General features: G+C 32.7%; 1 protein-coding gene and 1 non-coding gene across 7 annotated transcripts in view; one reads left to right on the top strand and one right to left on the bottom strand.

Moving 5' to 3' along the window:
* N4BP2 (NEDD4 binding protein 2) overlaps positions 1-17,350 on the top strand; it is a 66,291-nt gene that overhangs the window by 34,967 nt on the left and 13,974 nt on the right. For 5 of the 6 annotated variants that reach the window (XM_077758907.1, XM_077758909.1, XM_077758906.1 and 2 more), the window contains 7 exons: positions 388-473; positions 981-1,026; positions 2,488-2,684; positions 5,642-5,760; positions 9,495-9,633; positions 14,340-14,528; positions 15,500-15,668. In XM_077758907.1, the coding sequence (XP_077615033.1) occupies positions 388-473; positions 981-1,026; positions 2,488-2,684; positions 5,642-5,760; positions 9,495-9,633; positions 14,340-14,528; positions 15,500-15,668 (945 nt within the window). Of the gene's footprint in view, positions 1-387; positions 474-980; positions 1,027-2,487; positions 2,685-5,641; positions 5,761-9,494; positions 9,634-14,339; positions 14,529-15,499; positions 15,669-17,350 lie in introns of those variants that run through there. The other variant, XM_077758910.1, reaches the window with a different exon arrangement.
* Positions 7,428-7,534, bottom strand: LOC144227335 (U6 spliceosomal RNA). Its single transcript, XR_013333913.1, has one exon. It is a non-coding gene; the product is annotated as a U6 spliceosomal RNA (small nuclear RNA).

Below are 17,350 nucleotides of genomic sequence, written 5' to 3'. Positions count from 1 at the left end.
TTGAAAGTTTTCTGGGTATTTGCCTCATACTTATTTGCACAGATGAACCTTTTTGAATCCGTGGTGCTACTCCAGATATACTTAAGGCAAGATTATTTCTTAAAACACACTTCTTGAAAAGCCTTGACTAATGGAAATCAGTATATACATTTAAACTGATGGTCAGGAATAACTTAAATATATGAAGCATTATATAATTGCACCCACCAAGAAGTGTAAAAACAGTGACATAGTACATAAACAAGATTATTTTTGGAGCTTTAGAAGTAGAAATATAGGTTAGTAATAAGAATTAGTTTTAGGATGCATAAGATGGTTGAGTATGTTTTCTCAAAATGTATAATGAGTAATGATTATATTTTCTTTTCTTTTTTCCCTCCTCACAAGGGTCTCTAACAGTTGAGGATTGTGTGGTTCATATAGATCTGAATCTGGCTAAAGTGATTCATGAGAAATGGAAAGAATCTGTAATGGTTGGTAGGCTTCTTTTTATAAAGAGCTCCTTTTGTGTTCGCCTTTGCTCTTAATAAAATCTGTATGAAAAATTTCTATTGAATTTTGACTTTGAGAGAGAATGAATTTTTATCAGTAAACAGGTTACTGATATTTTTTCTCTTTCCAGTACTTTAGATTATTTCCAGACGGGCCAAATTATATAACTAATCATGGAGCTCAGTATGATTGTTGACTTTTTAAGAGAAAAAAATCATAAATAGTTTTTACTCTAAAGACTTGCAGCACTGATTGATTAGATATCAAAAACAGTTAAAAAAAAAAACAGCCTAAGAGCTCTGTTAAGTGGAAAAAATATATTAATATAGTCCTACTTCATAATCTTAACTAATTTCATTGTTTTACTTAGATTTAGCAAGAACAGTTGATAGTTTTACAAGGAGAAGTGATTTCTAGAGAAAAATAATATAATCTTATTTTACAATGCACCCTCCTTTGCCAATCCCCTGTTCTACATTTGTGTTTAGGAGCGACAAAGACAAGAAGAGGTATCCTCTGGCAAGTTTATGCGAGGTAAAGCACATATTTTTACTTCAAATGTTCTTGTCATGATGTTGAATCTTGGTGGTGTTTGTGTATGAATTTTACTGCGTCATTAAATATACTTCCACAGAATGTGTTACCTAAGAATTTTGATTTGAAATTAAAATTCTTTTAAAATATTTAACATTTAACATTGAAATAAAATAAAACTAGAAGAACTAAAAAAAGCACCTGTAATTAACTTTCATGAGTGTAGTGGACCACCTATGGTGTGCTCTAAAACATATAGTCAGGGTATTTCCTGTTTAAGATTTTGTTCTGGTTCAAGACGACTAAAATGTTCAAGTGTTTGATTGAGAGCATCATTCAGCTATTATGGTTATTCAAAATTTTTATTGATGTTAATGTTATTAGAGCACAAAAGTCAGTCTGCTTTTGGAAACTGCCAAACTGACAATATTTGATTCCAGACACTTGTTAGGTAGCATTGTTCTCAGTGATTAGTGCAGGGTGGCAGACCTGTTAACAGGGGCCTCTTTTTGTGCATGTTTCCTTCAGACACCTCTTTTGTCTGCTTCACACTAGGACTCCAGGTTGAAGATTCTTTGGGTATGCTTTTGTTGTAGCTTCAAGAGCTAAAGCTGTTTGAGAGCTAGAGGTACTAGAAGGGTATCAGAGTTTACGTGGATGGTAGTATATGCTGTTTCTTTATTCTCTGGGAAAGCAAAAGAATATATAGAATATGGCTGATACCCTTAGAGATGCTGAAATATTATATATTAAATCTTGTTATTGTGAACTTCTTAGAATGTTCAGTTTCTTCCTAGTGTTGAATATGATTTGTTCAGTATTTGTGGTGTGGCTCTAGTGGGTTGCAGGTTTGCCAAAATATTGGTCATTTTCAGGCCTTGGAGTGGCTGAGCAGAGCTGAGCAGAGCTACTCTAGCTGGTCACTGCCACTGGGCTGCAACTCCCTTTGTTTACCAGTGTATGTGTGTGTCATTTTTTCTGTGTCGATGGGATACAAAAAGGAGTGGAGGGAGGCACCTGGGTGGCTCAGTTGGTTTGATCTTGATTTCAGCTCAGGTCATGATCTCCCAGTTCTTGGGATTGAGTTCCATGTCAGCATGGAGCCTGCTTGGGATTCTTTCTCCTCTCTCTCTGCCCTTCTCCCCCCAGCGTGCACATGTTCTCTCTCTTTCTCTCCCCCTTTCTCTCTCGATAAATATTAAAAATAAGTAGAAAGCATTGAGTTGATTTACAGTGATCCCCAGATCCTTGCTCATTTGAAATATTCCTACATTTATACATATTTCTTGCTTGCAATTATGTGATGATCTATTTTGAAACTTCAGAGTTATGTTGTATAAACTAGATATAAAAAAAAATCATGTTTCTTTGGTCTTTCTGAGGTAGTTGTAATAGAATGAGTAATGCTTAATTTGTGTATTTATTGTTGAGTGTCTGACACTTTTTATGATGCTTTTGTAGATCCTTCCCAGGTTGGGAGTATTGGTCTTGATAATCCTGAACAAAAGCCATCTCAGAGAACAGGCAAAAAATTACTGAAGACTTTAGCAGCACCTGAAATGCAACCCTTATTGGATCATTGGAACACTCAAACTAAAAAAGTGTCACTCAGAGAAATAATGTCAGAAGAAATTGCCTTACAGGAAAAACATGATTTGGTATGAGTTAGTATAACCATTAAGACTTTGTCTCTGACTCTAGGTTGATTGTATGTTTACGTTGTGATTTTCATTTGATTCTGTATTTTCTAGTCTGGAATCTGTATTTAACCTGATTGAATTTAACGTTAAAATTGAAAATTGTTTTGAAGTTTGAAGCTGGAGGTTTTGCCTCTGGGAGATTAGTTGATATTCTATAAAAATAAGCCAGTCTGTATTAAACTGTTATTTTAGATTTAATTTTGTAGGTGGTTGAGCTGCATTTTTTTTTTTTTTTGGCTTTTAGCACTTATCTGTATAATTTTTTAATTTTAGAAAAGCATGAAAGAAATCTTTCATTTGAAGATAATTTTATTCATAAATTAGTGGAAAGAAATGTTTGTCTTGCTATTAAAGAACTATCGCAACTTTAAGACAAAATTTTTTAGAGAAAAATTTTAGAAACTTATGAATTTGAATTTAAAAATTGAATACTCTTGGGGCACCTGGGTGGCTTAGTCGGTTAAGCATCCGACTTTCGCTTAGGTCATGATCTCGCGGTTCGTGGGTTCGAGCCCTGCGTCGGGCTCTGTGATGACTGCCAGCTCAGAGCCTGGAGCCTGTTTCAGAGTCTGTCACTCCCTCTCTCTCTGACCCTCCCTGCTCACGCTCTCTCTCTCTCCCCTTGAAATTAAAAAAAAAAAGAAAAAAATTGAGTACTCTTCTTTTTCTGACTTTCAGTCAAACAAGTTCAAAGAAACTTTATTTTGAACTTTTTGTTCCTTATTTAGCATATCAAATTTTATGAAGCCATAAGTGAATTTGGTTTCTTTTGCATTTCTTCTTAGCCATTTTTGGAATTTTGAAAATTAGTATTAGAGAATTTCAGAATCAAAAAGGAAAAGAACTTAGAGGTTATTTAGTCCAATTCTCAAAGAAAAGAAATAATTCTTAGATGGTGATCTAAAACATTTTATTTGCTTTCTTACTTATTTGACTCTTCAAAGGAGCACCTTTATATTTGGCTGACATAAATAGACTTGGGGCATAGGAAGAATGGTGGGATTCTTCTACCTTCATATTTATTTTCCCCAGTTATCTCGTGAATTAAATTGGAAATGTTACCATTTTTGCATGTTTACATAATCCAAGAGCAGTCTCTTTGGTAACGTCTTAAAATGTAGTGTTGTTTCAAATATCCTTTTCATTTGTATATGTAATACATTGGAGAATGCGTTTTGTTAAAAAGAATAAGGAAATCTTAGAACTTATGCCCAAATGGTGTGGCACCTTTTGCTGAAATTCCATTTTTTAATGCTGAAACTTATAGTTCTAATCTGTCTTTTAATTTCTCAGTGTAATAGTGAACAAATGAGTACATTGGCTTCCCATCTTATGCATTTTTATTCTGTCAGTGAATTTTGCTTATCTTTCTCTGGGTTGGGTAATAGAAGCTGAACTTATATGGTCCCCAGGATACTTCTTAGATAGAGCCTCAGTAAGAGAATTTTCTTAATGCTTTCTTTTCACTCTTCATCTCCAAAGGAGAAATACACTTTGTATTTTTTTTAAAGCAAAGAATATAAAATAAACATTAGGCATAATATATGAATAAAATAAGTTCATGAGTTTTCAGTTCATTAATGAGACCTTAGAATTTGTAGTTTAGAAACTCTGTGACCTGGTAGAGTGCTAGTAAACCTGATCACTGAATTTTTAAATAAATTCAGATTATAATATGTATCTTAAATAAAACGTGAAATATTTTTAATTCTTGAGGTGGCTTGTTTCCAATACTCTTGTGATGTATGATGTGTTCAGCTATACCAGTCCCTTTTACTGGTCAGATTGTCACCTGTTGTGAATCCTCGTTCATTGTTGTTTAATGTTATAAATGACCTAAATTGTTAGGGCTGTCTTAGATTACTGGAATTTTTATAGTTTCAGAGTCACCTTTGAAATTTTATAGGAAGTTATTTTTCAGATATTAGCCTCTTGCTAGCAAACAAAAATATTATGTACTTACATCACAACGTCAACAAATTGTTTTAGAGTTAGAAATCACTTTAAGAATGTTTACCATAATCCAAGGTTAGAATTTAAAAAGCACATTTTTAAGAAAGTTCTTTAGTTTGGCAATTTAAAGAGATCCAATTATGACTTGTGAAAAAATAATAATTAGTGACAGTTCTCATATAGTTATTTTGGAGTAAATATGTTTGTGAAAATTTTTAAGATTGTGAATTTTAAGATTTCCTGTCAACCTGAATTTGCAACTTATTTGTACATTGTAGTTTCTGCCCATTGAGGAGAATATGTTTTTGAGGACGTTGTTCACAGCATCACACAGTGTCCCTTTAATGAGGACCCATGGGAGAAATTTCTCTCAGGTCTCAGTACCAGAAAAAGCTGTACTTCTCCTGAGCAACTGGTTTGTTTTTATTTTATGGACACTGAGAATCTTTGTTTCCCCCTTTGCTTTGGCCACTAAGAAGCTCAGAACTGAATTTGTGGCCCACCTTTAGCAACTGTACAGGATTTTATGGCATGCGTTTATATACTAATTCTACTTGCCAGCTTTATCCTATATTCTTACTTTACTCTCTGACTTCATTTATTTATATCCTGTTTATATATGTGTACATATATCTTCATCTTTTTTAATACAGTATGTCTAAATGTGCTGGGTATGTTATGAGAGTGTATATATATTTATATATATTTGTGCATATATATGTACTTGTGTGATTGTGTATATCAAAGAACAGCTTCAAATACTTTGCAAAAAATGGGATATAAATAAATAGTGCAAGAATACTTAATATTACTAATTTCAGTCTTAAATCAGTGAAGAAAGTCTGCGATTGCTTTTAAATTATTAATCTTTTTGCAACAAAATAACCATGCTTTTGGATCAACATAATTAGTTTTATAAATTCCATTTGAGGGTTGATTTATGTCTTTTTTGTTTGTTTTAGAAAAGGGAGGCACTTATGTTTGAAAAAGATTGTGCCACTAAACTAAAGGAGAAGCAGCTCTTTAAGATATTTCCAGCCATTAACCAAAATTTTCTGGTGGACATTTTCAAGGACCACAAGTGAGTGATAGGATTATCTATAATTTCTATTGTGATGTTATTGAAAGTGTGTCATTTTAATTTTTTGATAACAAATAATATCAGTATATTATAAACCATTTAAATGCAATGTACATAATGCAGAAAGTGAGCAGGTTTTGGAAATTGGTTTATAGTCCTCTATTTTTTTCTCATATATACACTACTGTGTGTGCACTTATATGTGTAAGCCAATTTTTTTTTTTTTTTTTTGGGATAAAGGTGTTCTGTGTTATAAGTACTGATAGTGTAATCCACCTTGGATGTTAAGAATCTTTAAAATTTTGGGGATCCTGATAGGTAAAATATTTCATCGTTGTTTAAATTTTAATTTTGTGGATTACTAGGAAGGTTGAGCCTTTCCCATTAATTTATTTTTCTATTGCTTACCTTTTGCCTGTTTTCCATTTGGTTCTTTGTAATTTTTCATTTGTGAGAGCTCACTTTATATGTTATATGTAGTTGTCTTTATTTCTATAGATTAGAATTATTTTTTAACTCTGACACTTAACTTTTTAACCTGGTATATAGTCTCTTTGGGCACATACGTGTTTTAATTCATTTGTTTTATCAGAAAATCATTTCCTTTATTGTTTCAGAGTTTAATGTCATGTTAGGAAGTCTGTCCTTCCTCAATATTATAAAAATATTTTCTTCAGTATTTTTAATAGTAAAAATGTTTTAAATAATCTAGCTTTTCCCATTTATCTAGGAGTTTTAAATTTTCAAAATCTAAATTTTATGTGTATGGTATGAGGTAGAGATTTAAACTTGTTTTCCAAATAATCAACTGGATGAGTAGATCATCTTCACCCACTGATATAAAATATAACCACTATTATTTGCTAAATTCCAAAATACACATTTTCTTTTAAAGATTTTTCAATTCTTTTGAGCTCTTCGTTTGGTCTTGAGTTTCCACCATATTGTTTTAATTATCGTAGTGTTATGTACAGTGTTTGATGTTTGGCATGTTAGGAATACTTCTGGATTGAATAATATATATTTCAATCTTAACATATTTCTTAAATTTGTATTTAGCAAGAGATGTTTTAAATAGATGCCTTTTTTAATAACTGAGAATTGAATATAGGTATTTTACTTTAGTTTATTAGTGTATTTCAATCATAATAGTAAATTTCTCGAATAAAACCTACTTAACCTTCAGATTTTTGTTTTTGATTTTTTTTTCTTTAAATGCAGTTTAAGAATTGATTTCAGGATTTTTGCAAAAGCAGTTAAATGAGATTGGTCTGTGATTTTCTGTTCTTGTGCGATCTTTGGCAGATTTTGGTTTCAGAGTTTTATTTGGTATTAGACTTAATAAAATAACCTGGAAAGACTGCTGTTTTTCTCTATGCTCTAGAAAGTTTAAGTAAATTAGTACCTTGAACGTTCTGGAGTTGTACCTTTTCAGAGAGAAGCTCTTCAGAATCTTTCACTGTCTTAAGGTTATTGCTTTGTTCAGATTGCTTTTTTCATGAGTCTGTTCTGGTAGTTTGTTAGAAAATCAGTTTTACCTTAGTTTTCAACTTTATTATTGTTAAGTTATATAATCTTTGATAGTTAAAAACACTGTTTTGTATTTGATCGTATTCCTTTTTCCTTTCCTAAGGATGTTTTTTTTCCTGTGTTCTGTTTTTGCTCTTTATCAGATTGGCCTTTTTATGAATATGCATGTCATCCTTGTGCAGGGGGCATGGAAATCTTCTCTGTATCTTTACAGTTTTAGTATATGTGCTGCTGAAGTGAGCACCAGATTGACTCTTTTAAAGAACAAGCTCTTGTTTTATTGATCAAAGTCTTATTTTATGTTTCTAATCATTTTTTTTGTTGTTTTTAATTTTGGTGATTCCTTTCTATTTTTGATAATTCCTTTCTCTTAAAATTTGATGTAATTTACTCTTTGGCTAGTTTGTTTTCTTTCGGTCTTTAATAACAAATACTTTTAAGGGCATTAACTTTTTCTTTGTATCATGTTTGATATATATGTAATATTTTGATTGTGATACATGGTATTTTCATTTTTATTATTTTTAAAATAATCTCTAATTCAGATTGATTTTCTCATTTACCCAAGACTTTTTAATTTTCTAAATGGTTTGATGGCTTTGGTGGTGAATGGGGTGAGGGTTATTGCTTATTTTCTTTTGTTTTATTGAGGTACAAGAATGTGGCCTGGAAGAGTTCTTTTTGGAATTTAATATTTTCTTTGTGGTTTAATCCATGATCAGTTTTTATAAAGATTACATGAAAGTGCTTTTGTAAAAGAATATTCTCTGCTGAGTGTGTAGAGTTCTAAAGCTGTCACTTAAATCAGATTTTTAATGTTATTCCAATCCACAATTTCCCTATTTTTGTTACTTAACTTGCTGTTTTCTTAGAGTTCTGTGTTAAAATCTCCCCGAGGGATGGGGTGGGCATGGGGATTAAGGAGGTGGCACTGGTATATGGCAACTCTCTTTTATGGGGACCCGGGACAAGAAGGTCTGATAGGAAAAAATCCAAAGTTGTGGGTCTTCAGGCAAGGTAAGGGGGTCCGAGTGAGTCCTTCCCTGGGGATGCCCAGAATGATGGGTTAGTCTGGCCTATCAGGGTAGGTGGTCAGTTGCCTCCATTTGTTTTCCAGCATCTGTATAACTTTTTCAGTTAGCAGTAGCTTCTCTATCATCCTGGTAAGAAGGGTAAGTGCTTTCAGTTACTGCGAATATGCCTACAGTACAGTGTTCCAGGACCATACCCCTCTAACACCACTAATGGTAGATACTGTCTTCCAGCCCCATGAGTAAGCAAACCCGTAATTTTAAGGGCTATTTAGGATGTGGATAACTGCTGGTAGCTTCTAGCTCCTAGGAACCTCTATTTGTTTTGTTGAGCATATCTTAGGCAGCAAGATCAGGGCTAAAGTGGAATTAGTTGTTCAAAATGGTTCTCCATCAAAGGTTGTCTTCATTAAATTGAAGAAAAAACAAAATGTCTTGGGTAACTTGGGTACACTACTTGGGTAACTATTAACATTGCATAAATAGTCCTTTCTGGTCAGCTCTTCATTACATGGTCATTGGAAGAGATCAGAGGCATATAGTTTGAAGTAATGAGCAGTATAAAATCATTTATAATTTGCTTTGGAATGAGTTTCTTTAGATATTGGAACATGAGTGTTTCAAGTCTGTCAATTCATAGAATTTGATACTGCACGCAATATTGAATCACTGTGAAAATATGCATGAATAATAGTGTTTTACTTTTTCCTTTCTGTGTCCCTGCTTAGAATTTGTCTGACTAGAACCTTATGGTTTAAGTAAAAAGTAGAATTTGACACAAGGAAAATGTCAGTTTAAAGATCTGTTGTCTGTGTTTGGTGTTTGAAGGAAACTGAAACCATGTGTGAAACCAACAAGGGACCTAAGAAGTATAGGTGATAAGATAAAGTAAGATTTGTTGTGGATAATCTATCTGGAATAAAGATCAGACAATGAATTAATTATAATGATGTTACCTTTTGGTACTAATTTATAAAAATTAGCTTTTGGGAGTTTATTACTTAATTGTTTCCTTCTGATCATTCTTGAGTCTTTGAGATACTTAGTGTCAATGTTTAAAACTTAGAAGTGAGCCAGCTTTTCATATTCTGAAATGTTTGAAGGGTTGCTTATGTTAATGCTTTCATATAACTTTTATTTTTTTATTGACATCATATTTGTAACTTTCTACAGCTATTCATTAGAACATACAGTCCAGTTTCTAAACTGTGTTCTTGAAGGAGACCCTGTAAAAACAGTTGTAGCTCCAGAGTTTGTTCATCAAAATGAGAATGTCCCTTCTCATGCCACACAGAAGTCTAAGGAGAAAAAGGTATAGAGTTACTTATTTTTTATTATAAAGTAAATAATTGCATATGGAAATGTAATTTAATGATTATTTCTCACATTTCAACTAGATTGGAAATTTAACCACCAATAGCATATTTGACTTAGGATACCTGTTCAAAATAATGAATTTATAGCTGATTATAATTTTTTCTTCAATGTCATTCTGTATGGTAAGCACTTGAATTTCTGTAACTTTTTCTGTATAGACCTCTACACAATAGTGTATGGGGCTTAATTGAGAACATTGGTACTATGGTGGACTTTAGAATGTAAATATGTTAAATGTCTAGGCAGAAAATTTTAACCATTTGAGAACCTGCCAGATTTTTTCCAAAGTGGCTGTACCATTTTATGTTCCCACCAGCAATGTATGAGGGTTACAATTTATCCACATCATCTCTGATACTTGTTAATATCTGTTTTTTTGATTATAGCTATCTTAGTGGCTGTGAAGCTGTCCTAATGGTACATGGGATTTGTTTTAATCAGATATGGTAAGATGCTCAGATATGGAAATGTCCAGAAGGAAGAAATTTATTATACTCACAGATCTCTAGAAACAGGAGGCATGGCCTACCACCTAGGGCCACATAGAAGAGAACCAGGGCCAGTCAGGAGACAGAGGGAGCAGAGGGGAAATGTGAGCAGGAGCCTTTTTTATGGTTTATGTGGGGAGAAACAGGTGAAGCCGGGTAAGCAGGTTTAGGATTGACTAGTTTGAACAGTTTCAGTGTGCTCTGGGGTGTAGGAATTGTCCCTGGTGTTCTGGTATCTGGCATGGGTGATTAGGCAATGTAGATGGTGGCCCTGAGGGAGAGAACCCCATAAAGAAAGTGGTTCAGAGTATGAGCTCCAAATTAATTGGTTTATGTATGTAAGGTATGTTAGCAGATGAGTTGTTTGCTATTTCTAGGAATTAGCTAACCCCAGGGTTGGGGGTACTGTCTTTCCAGAGGTTAGCAAGGCCCCGGATGTCAAATCATCAGAAAATAGGAAATAAGTAAAACAATAGTTAATAAAGAAGTGGTATCTTCTTGTCATTTGGATTTGCATTTCCCTGAAGACTGGTGAAGTTGAACACTTTTTTCGTGTGCTTACTGAACATTTGTTTATCTTCTTTGAAGAAATGTCTATTTATATTCCTTGCCCATTAAAATATGTTTTTTATTCTTGAGTTGTATGAGTACTTTATATATATTCTAGATACAAGTCCCTAACCAGACACATGGTTTGTAAAATTTCTCCCATTTTGAGGGTTGTCTTTTTGCTTTTGATGGTGTCTTATTTGAAGCACAAAAGTTTTTATTTTGATGATGTGCAATTTATCTTTTTTGTTGCTTGTACTTTTGGTGTCATATTTAAGAAACTATTGCCTAATCCAAGGTCATGAATTTTTTTGGTTTTCATGTTATATAGTAATTTTGTTTTGTTTTGTTTTCTATGTTTCTTCTAAAAGTTTTATAGTTTTACATTTAGATCTTTGATCCATTTTGAGTTAACTCTTAAAAATTCTTTTTTTAAATGTTTGTTTATTTTTGAGAGAGAGAGAGAGAGCCCTGAGCTGTCAGCACAGAGCCTGATGTGGGGCTCGAACTCAAGAACCATGAGGTCATGACCCGAGCCGAAGTTGAATGCTTAACCAGCTGAGCCACCCAGGTGTCCCTGAGTTTATATTTTGTGTATGGTATAGATAGGGAACTAAGTTCATTCTTTTGCATGTGGATATCCAGTTGTCACAGCAGTACTTGTAGCAGAGACTTTTCTTGCCCCATTTAATTTCTTAGCACCCTTGTTAAAAATAAATTGACTGAAAAAAAAAAAATGAATTGACTGTAAGTTTATTGCTAGACTGTCAGTTCTATTCCATTGATCTGTATGTCTGTCATTGTACCAGTATCACACTGCCTTGATTACTGTAGCTTTATAGTAAGTTTGTAATTGGAAAGTGTGAGTTTACAACTGTATTCTTTTCTTAAGATTGTTTTGCCTCTTCTGGTCCCTTTGCAGTTCTCAGCTTGCCATTTTCTGCAAAGAGCCTTTTTTAAAGTTTATTTATTTATTTATTTTTAGTAATCTCTGTACCTAATGAGACTTGAATTTATGACCCCCCATAACAAGAGCATGCTCTTCTGACTGAGCCAGTCAGGCACCTCAAAGCCAGCTGGAATTCTTATGTGAAATGCCTTGAGTCTGTAGATAAACTTGAGGTGTATTGCCATCTTAACAATATTGTGCTCCAATCCATGAACATGGAGTATCTTTCAATTTATTTAGGTCTTATTTTCTTCAACAATATATTGTAGTTTTGAGTGTAAGTTTTGCATGTGTTTGTTAAATTTATTACTAAGTTACTTTATTCTTTTTGATGCAATTGTAAATGAAATTGTTTTCTTAATTTTAGTTTTGGATTGAATATTACAAATGCATAGAAATATAATTGATTTTGTATATAAATTTTGTGTTAGCTTTAGGCTTTTTAAAAATCATCCTGTTATTCTTATTAATTAAGACCATAAGGGATAACTTGTGTTCTATTTTCACCATCCCTTTATTCATACATAGGATTCAGTTAAGTTTTGTGTTTATGCGATCTTTTAGTGCTGAATATGCCGTGTTCATCATGGATAGATAGCTGTAGTATTTAATAAGATGCAGAGAGGATACAAAATGATGATGAGACCGTCAAAGCCAAGTGGGAATGAAGGTTATTTCTTCTATCCCCTGATAATAGAGCAAGGTACTTTGGGTTATTATGGTGATAGAGGAGGTGATGAGAAGAAAGTGTGCCTGCTCAAATGGCAGATGATTGGAAGATGTTCAACTAAGAAAAGGAGATTTTGAGTTATGTAAACATTGGACAAAAAGTAGACTTTTAAGTTATTCTGGAGATTATTCTTAGCTTTTTTCACAAAATATAGGTGGGTATCATAATGCTAATAAAAATATTTTAACATTTGTGAGCAGAATACTCTGATATCCTAGGACTTGAAGGGACTACAGATACTAAAAGGGAATATCATGGTACCAGTAATATTTTGGCTTATCAGTTTTTGAGGAACTAGCATTTAAAACTGTTTTATTAATACTTCTATTTTTCCCTTTAGCATTTAAAACAATTTTCAAGTTTGTTACCATGGGAGGAAGTAGTACATCATACTTTCAAGAGAATAAGTGGCACTAATTAGGTGAATTCTTAGGAAGCATATATTTCACTTAGCTCTTTTTAATGAGGTTATAGTAAACCATATCACTATGAAGTGGATATAAAAAAATTGTAGTTTTATTTTGAAAAAGTAGCTATTTGAGAAAGCATCTCTCATTATATCCTTTTTTTGTTTTTCTTTTTAAAAGAATAAGAAATGAAAGGTCTCTTCTCAGAGAATGAAATGTAATTTGCATTTTTTAGTATGAATGCCAACAGAGACTAATGCATGAAACATTTATGTTCATACTGTTAAGCACTGTGGCTTTTTAAAAGTCATGGAAAGCATTTTTATTATCCCTTCTTTAAAATCTTTGATTTTTATCAGAGATTCAAGCCATATACTCTTAGAATATTTAAACATATGAAACAAGCTTGTGATTAAGTACTGGCAAGAGTGACAAAGGATGTATCTTGGTCCTATGAATATTCCGATGTGAGAGAGAGCCTTGTGTTCTTTCATAAAATAAGCTGGGTATTTGTTGCAAAAGTAAATCAACTCTATTTACAGATTTTTGATTTTGGTAATGAGTTGGAGGATGATGATATCTTTATTCTTTAACTTGTATTAAACCTCTAGAATTCTAGGGGCTAAATACAAAGTGTAATGAGTAAAAAGATTATATAATCATTTACTATATTTTAGACTAATTTTTCCCCCAACATTTTGTGACTTCCAGCTCTACTCACAGGCAGGAAATTTGAAAACATAATCAGTTGGTAATTGTGTATTATATAATATGTAATATATATATAATATATACATTATTTTAATGTATTTTTATGTAACATTTAACATATATTAAATGATATTACCTTAAAAATTAAAGTAGCATTTTCTTAAAGACTGTCTTATAGAGTACATTATAGTTATAATTTTTGATAATATTTCTAATTTAATTTTCAGTTTTCAGAAATTTAACAACCTATACCATTTAATTTACTCTCAGTTAGATCAGAAAAGCATGATTTGTTTAAGATATTGAAGAATATATTTTGGGGGGGATTTTGGGATTGAGTTTTCATAAAATGTTTATTACATTACTTTGTAAGGCACCTGATACTTGGAATTCTTTTGCACTTTTAAGAAAATCCATTTAAATCATACTAATTAATCGCCACTTATACCCCCCAGTGACACACTAAGAAACATATATCAGATTGCTGTTTACAGTTGTCTGCAAATAGCACTTTAGAGTATGAGATAAGTGAAAATCCAAATTGGATACAGAAGTCACTGTAACTTGCTGTTTTTAAACACTGACTTTTGATATTTTAGAGACATCTTCAGAAACATGTGATTTTCTATTTGGTGGGGAGTATTTGAGGCATAATTATTATTTTCATTACTTTGTGTTTTAGAGTTACTTTTGCATGTTTAACTTAAGGGTCCATTTTGGATGACAATATTTATATACATTTTTTGAAGGAAAAGCCTGTATTTTTTTACTTTCTTTGTATTTTACTCCTTGTGTAACATCTTACAGGCAAAGAAATCGAAAGAGACTGAAGATACACCAAGCGAACCATCTTTCCAGGATTTTGAGTATCCAGAGTATAATGACTACAGGGCAGAGGCTTTCCTTCATCAACAGAAGAGGATCGAATGCTACAGCAAAGCAAAGGAAGCTTATCGGATGGGGAAAAAACACGTTGCCACGTTTTATGCCCAGCAGGTAAAGAGGAAAACTGATTACTAATTCTTTGTCACTTACAATGTCTGAATAACCTTAAAGTGGGTGATACTTATATTGTGACTAGATGAAGATGGTGTGGGGAATGTAGATTATGTAGGTGACATAAGGTATCCTAATATATAAGAAATTTATGGTTCTGAATTATGTCTCCTTTGAAATGCTCAACTTCTCTGGTTCCTTTTGCATTTATAACTTAAATGAATTACTTTTTATTCTGACAATCCGTATTTTCTTTTAGATTAAATTATGTCATTCAGAACTGCTTCTAAACAGATACAGGTTTTCTGAAGGAGAGACATCAGAATGTTAATATTGACCATCTCAGGGTGGAATTACAGGGACTTTGTGCTTTATATCATATTTGAATTTTTAGTAATGTGTCACTTTTATGATCAGAAAAAGAAAGTTACATTAATATCTTTCAGGGAAGTAAAATTTCTACTCAGGCTCATTGTACATGGTATTACATGAAAGCTGTCTGATTTCCTTTTTAGCTTTGTGGTTCCATATGGCTTACTTTTTGTGATTGAGTTAAGAAAAACATTAAACTGGTATTACCCTGTGAATCCCAATAACAAACCTTGACAGATGGCTTCAGGGGTAACCACAGGGTGTTGAAAGGGATGAGACCAGGATTATCAAAGGATAAATTAATGGATTCCTTCTTGAGAAGGGTGATGTTTATTTAAGTTTTCCACTTCTATGATACTTGGATCAGGAAATATGTTAAGAAATGATGATTTCATATTCTAAGAACTATGTTATTAATTCACTGAAATTCACCTAAATTTTCATGCATTCTTGCATATTATTAGCCCATTGCATTATTTAAAATTTTAGATTTGTTGTTCTCTTTTTTGTTCTTTTATTTGGTATATTTTTTGTTTCCTCATTGCCTTCTAAGTAGCAAATATCAAAAGTGTTTCCTGGTGATCTTTTTATAATTAAAGGGCAGTCTCCATGAGCAGAAGATGAAAGAAGCCAATCACCTTGCTGCCGTGGAGATCTTTGAGAAAGTCAATGCCTCCTTACTGCCACAGAATGTTTTAGATCTCCATGGGCTGCATGTGGATGAAGCTATAGAACATTTGATGACAGTTTTACAGCAGAAAACTGAAGGTAGGACTGTGGTGATGACAAATTTTCAGTAGAAAATATGTGTTTGCTCATATTGATAAACTTACCAATTAAGGAGAATCTGTATTTTGCAGGCTCAGGATGTCTGTGTCACATTTATAGGTGTTTGTATTAGCTTCATTCTTTATACTCTTTAAGGGGATGTTTTTGGAAAAGAATCTTCATTAGCATGGTCATTAACATTTTCTTTTTATTTCCTTATGTCAGGTATATTTGTATTCTCTTGTATTTATTAAAGAGAGGGCATGGTGTAGAGAACAAACCGAGGGTTGATAGTGGTGGGGTGGGCGGAAGATAGGCTAAATGGGTGATGGGCATTAAGGAGGGCTGGGATGAGCCCTGGGGGTTATACTTAAGTGATGAATAACTAAATTCTGACTTCTAAAACTAATATTACATGATATGTTTACTAACTAGAATTTAAGTAAAAATTTGAAAAAAAAAAAAAAAGGGAGGGCATGGTGTAATCTGGGAATCCTCTGACTTAGAAATGAGACTTTTCAGGAATATCATACATCTTTGTTCAATAGACATTTATTAAAGCTAATAGATGTTTGCTAGATGTCACTTGTTCAGTAAATATTTAATAAAATGAAGACGCAAATAAGGTGCAAGTATTTTTTTCAGAATTATCAGAAAAGGCAGGCTTTCTGAGTGTTTGCATTATGTAGGTGCTCGCTCTTTCCCTTTCTGCTTGTGTTTTGTCTTACTTGCCTCTTCTCTAAATTCTACCTCTTCCCAGGGCTTTAGATAAGGATCTTTTTCCATCCAATATCATGTACTTCATATACATCAAAGTATCTTGTTTTCTTTTTCATTATCAGATGGTGGCACTTAGAATAAGTTCAATCTGTTTTAGTTCCCCCATGCTTTAATACTAGAAGTCATCTCCTTTACCACTACTAGAGTATTTTTGAATTCTCGACTTAGCTTTGTCTTTATCTTCCATTTTATTGTGGAAACACGGAGTCCCATGCCTCAGCTGTGACCCTGTACTTCATAATCCTGCTATTGATCGCTGTGTTGTTCTGGCTAATATATATATATAATATATATATTATATACATATAGGAATATATGTAATATATAAATATAGGAAGACTATAGTATACTTTATATAAGTTTATTAATTCAACATGTATCATTTGTAATTAAATACTTGATTAAATGTGACTGATACAGAGGTTGAAAACTGATCTGTTTACCATGAACACCATGTTGAAAAGCTTGGAGTAATGTAATGAAACACTTGTGCACCCATGAATCTAAGTAAGTGATAATATTTTACCATATATGCTTTATATTTTATTTTTACTCTCCACTTTGTACCACGTTGTATTCTTCCCAAACTTTTTTTTTTTTTAAGATTTTTTTAAAGTAATCTCTACTACATCCAACGTGGGGTTTGAACCCACAACCCTGAGATCAAGAGGTGAATACTCTACTGCCTGAGCCAGCCAGGCACCACTATTCTTCCCAATCATTTTCTCTTTCTTCCTTCTCTTTCTAGTGGAAATCAACATCTTTCAGGTTAGATTGGTTCCTAACTGGTTTTTAAAAATATATACTTTGCTATATGTAATTTCGTCAATAATCAGTCTGTAGTATTTCTTTCGTGAATTTTAAAAAAATGAATGTCCAGGATTTCACAGTATACTTTTCAA

Source organism: Crocuta crocuta, unplaced genomic scaffold, assembly GCF_008692635.1.
Source record: "Crocuta crocuta isolate KB4526 unplaced genomic scaffold, BGI_CrCroc_1.0 scaffold223, whole genome shotgun sequence".
NCBI lineage: Eukaryota > Metazoa > Chordata > Mammalia > Carnivora > Hyaenidae > Crocuta > Crocuta crocuta.
Note: the sequence above shows the minus strand (reverse complement) of the source record. Positions and strands in the feature narration are given on the sequence as shown.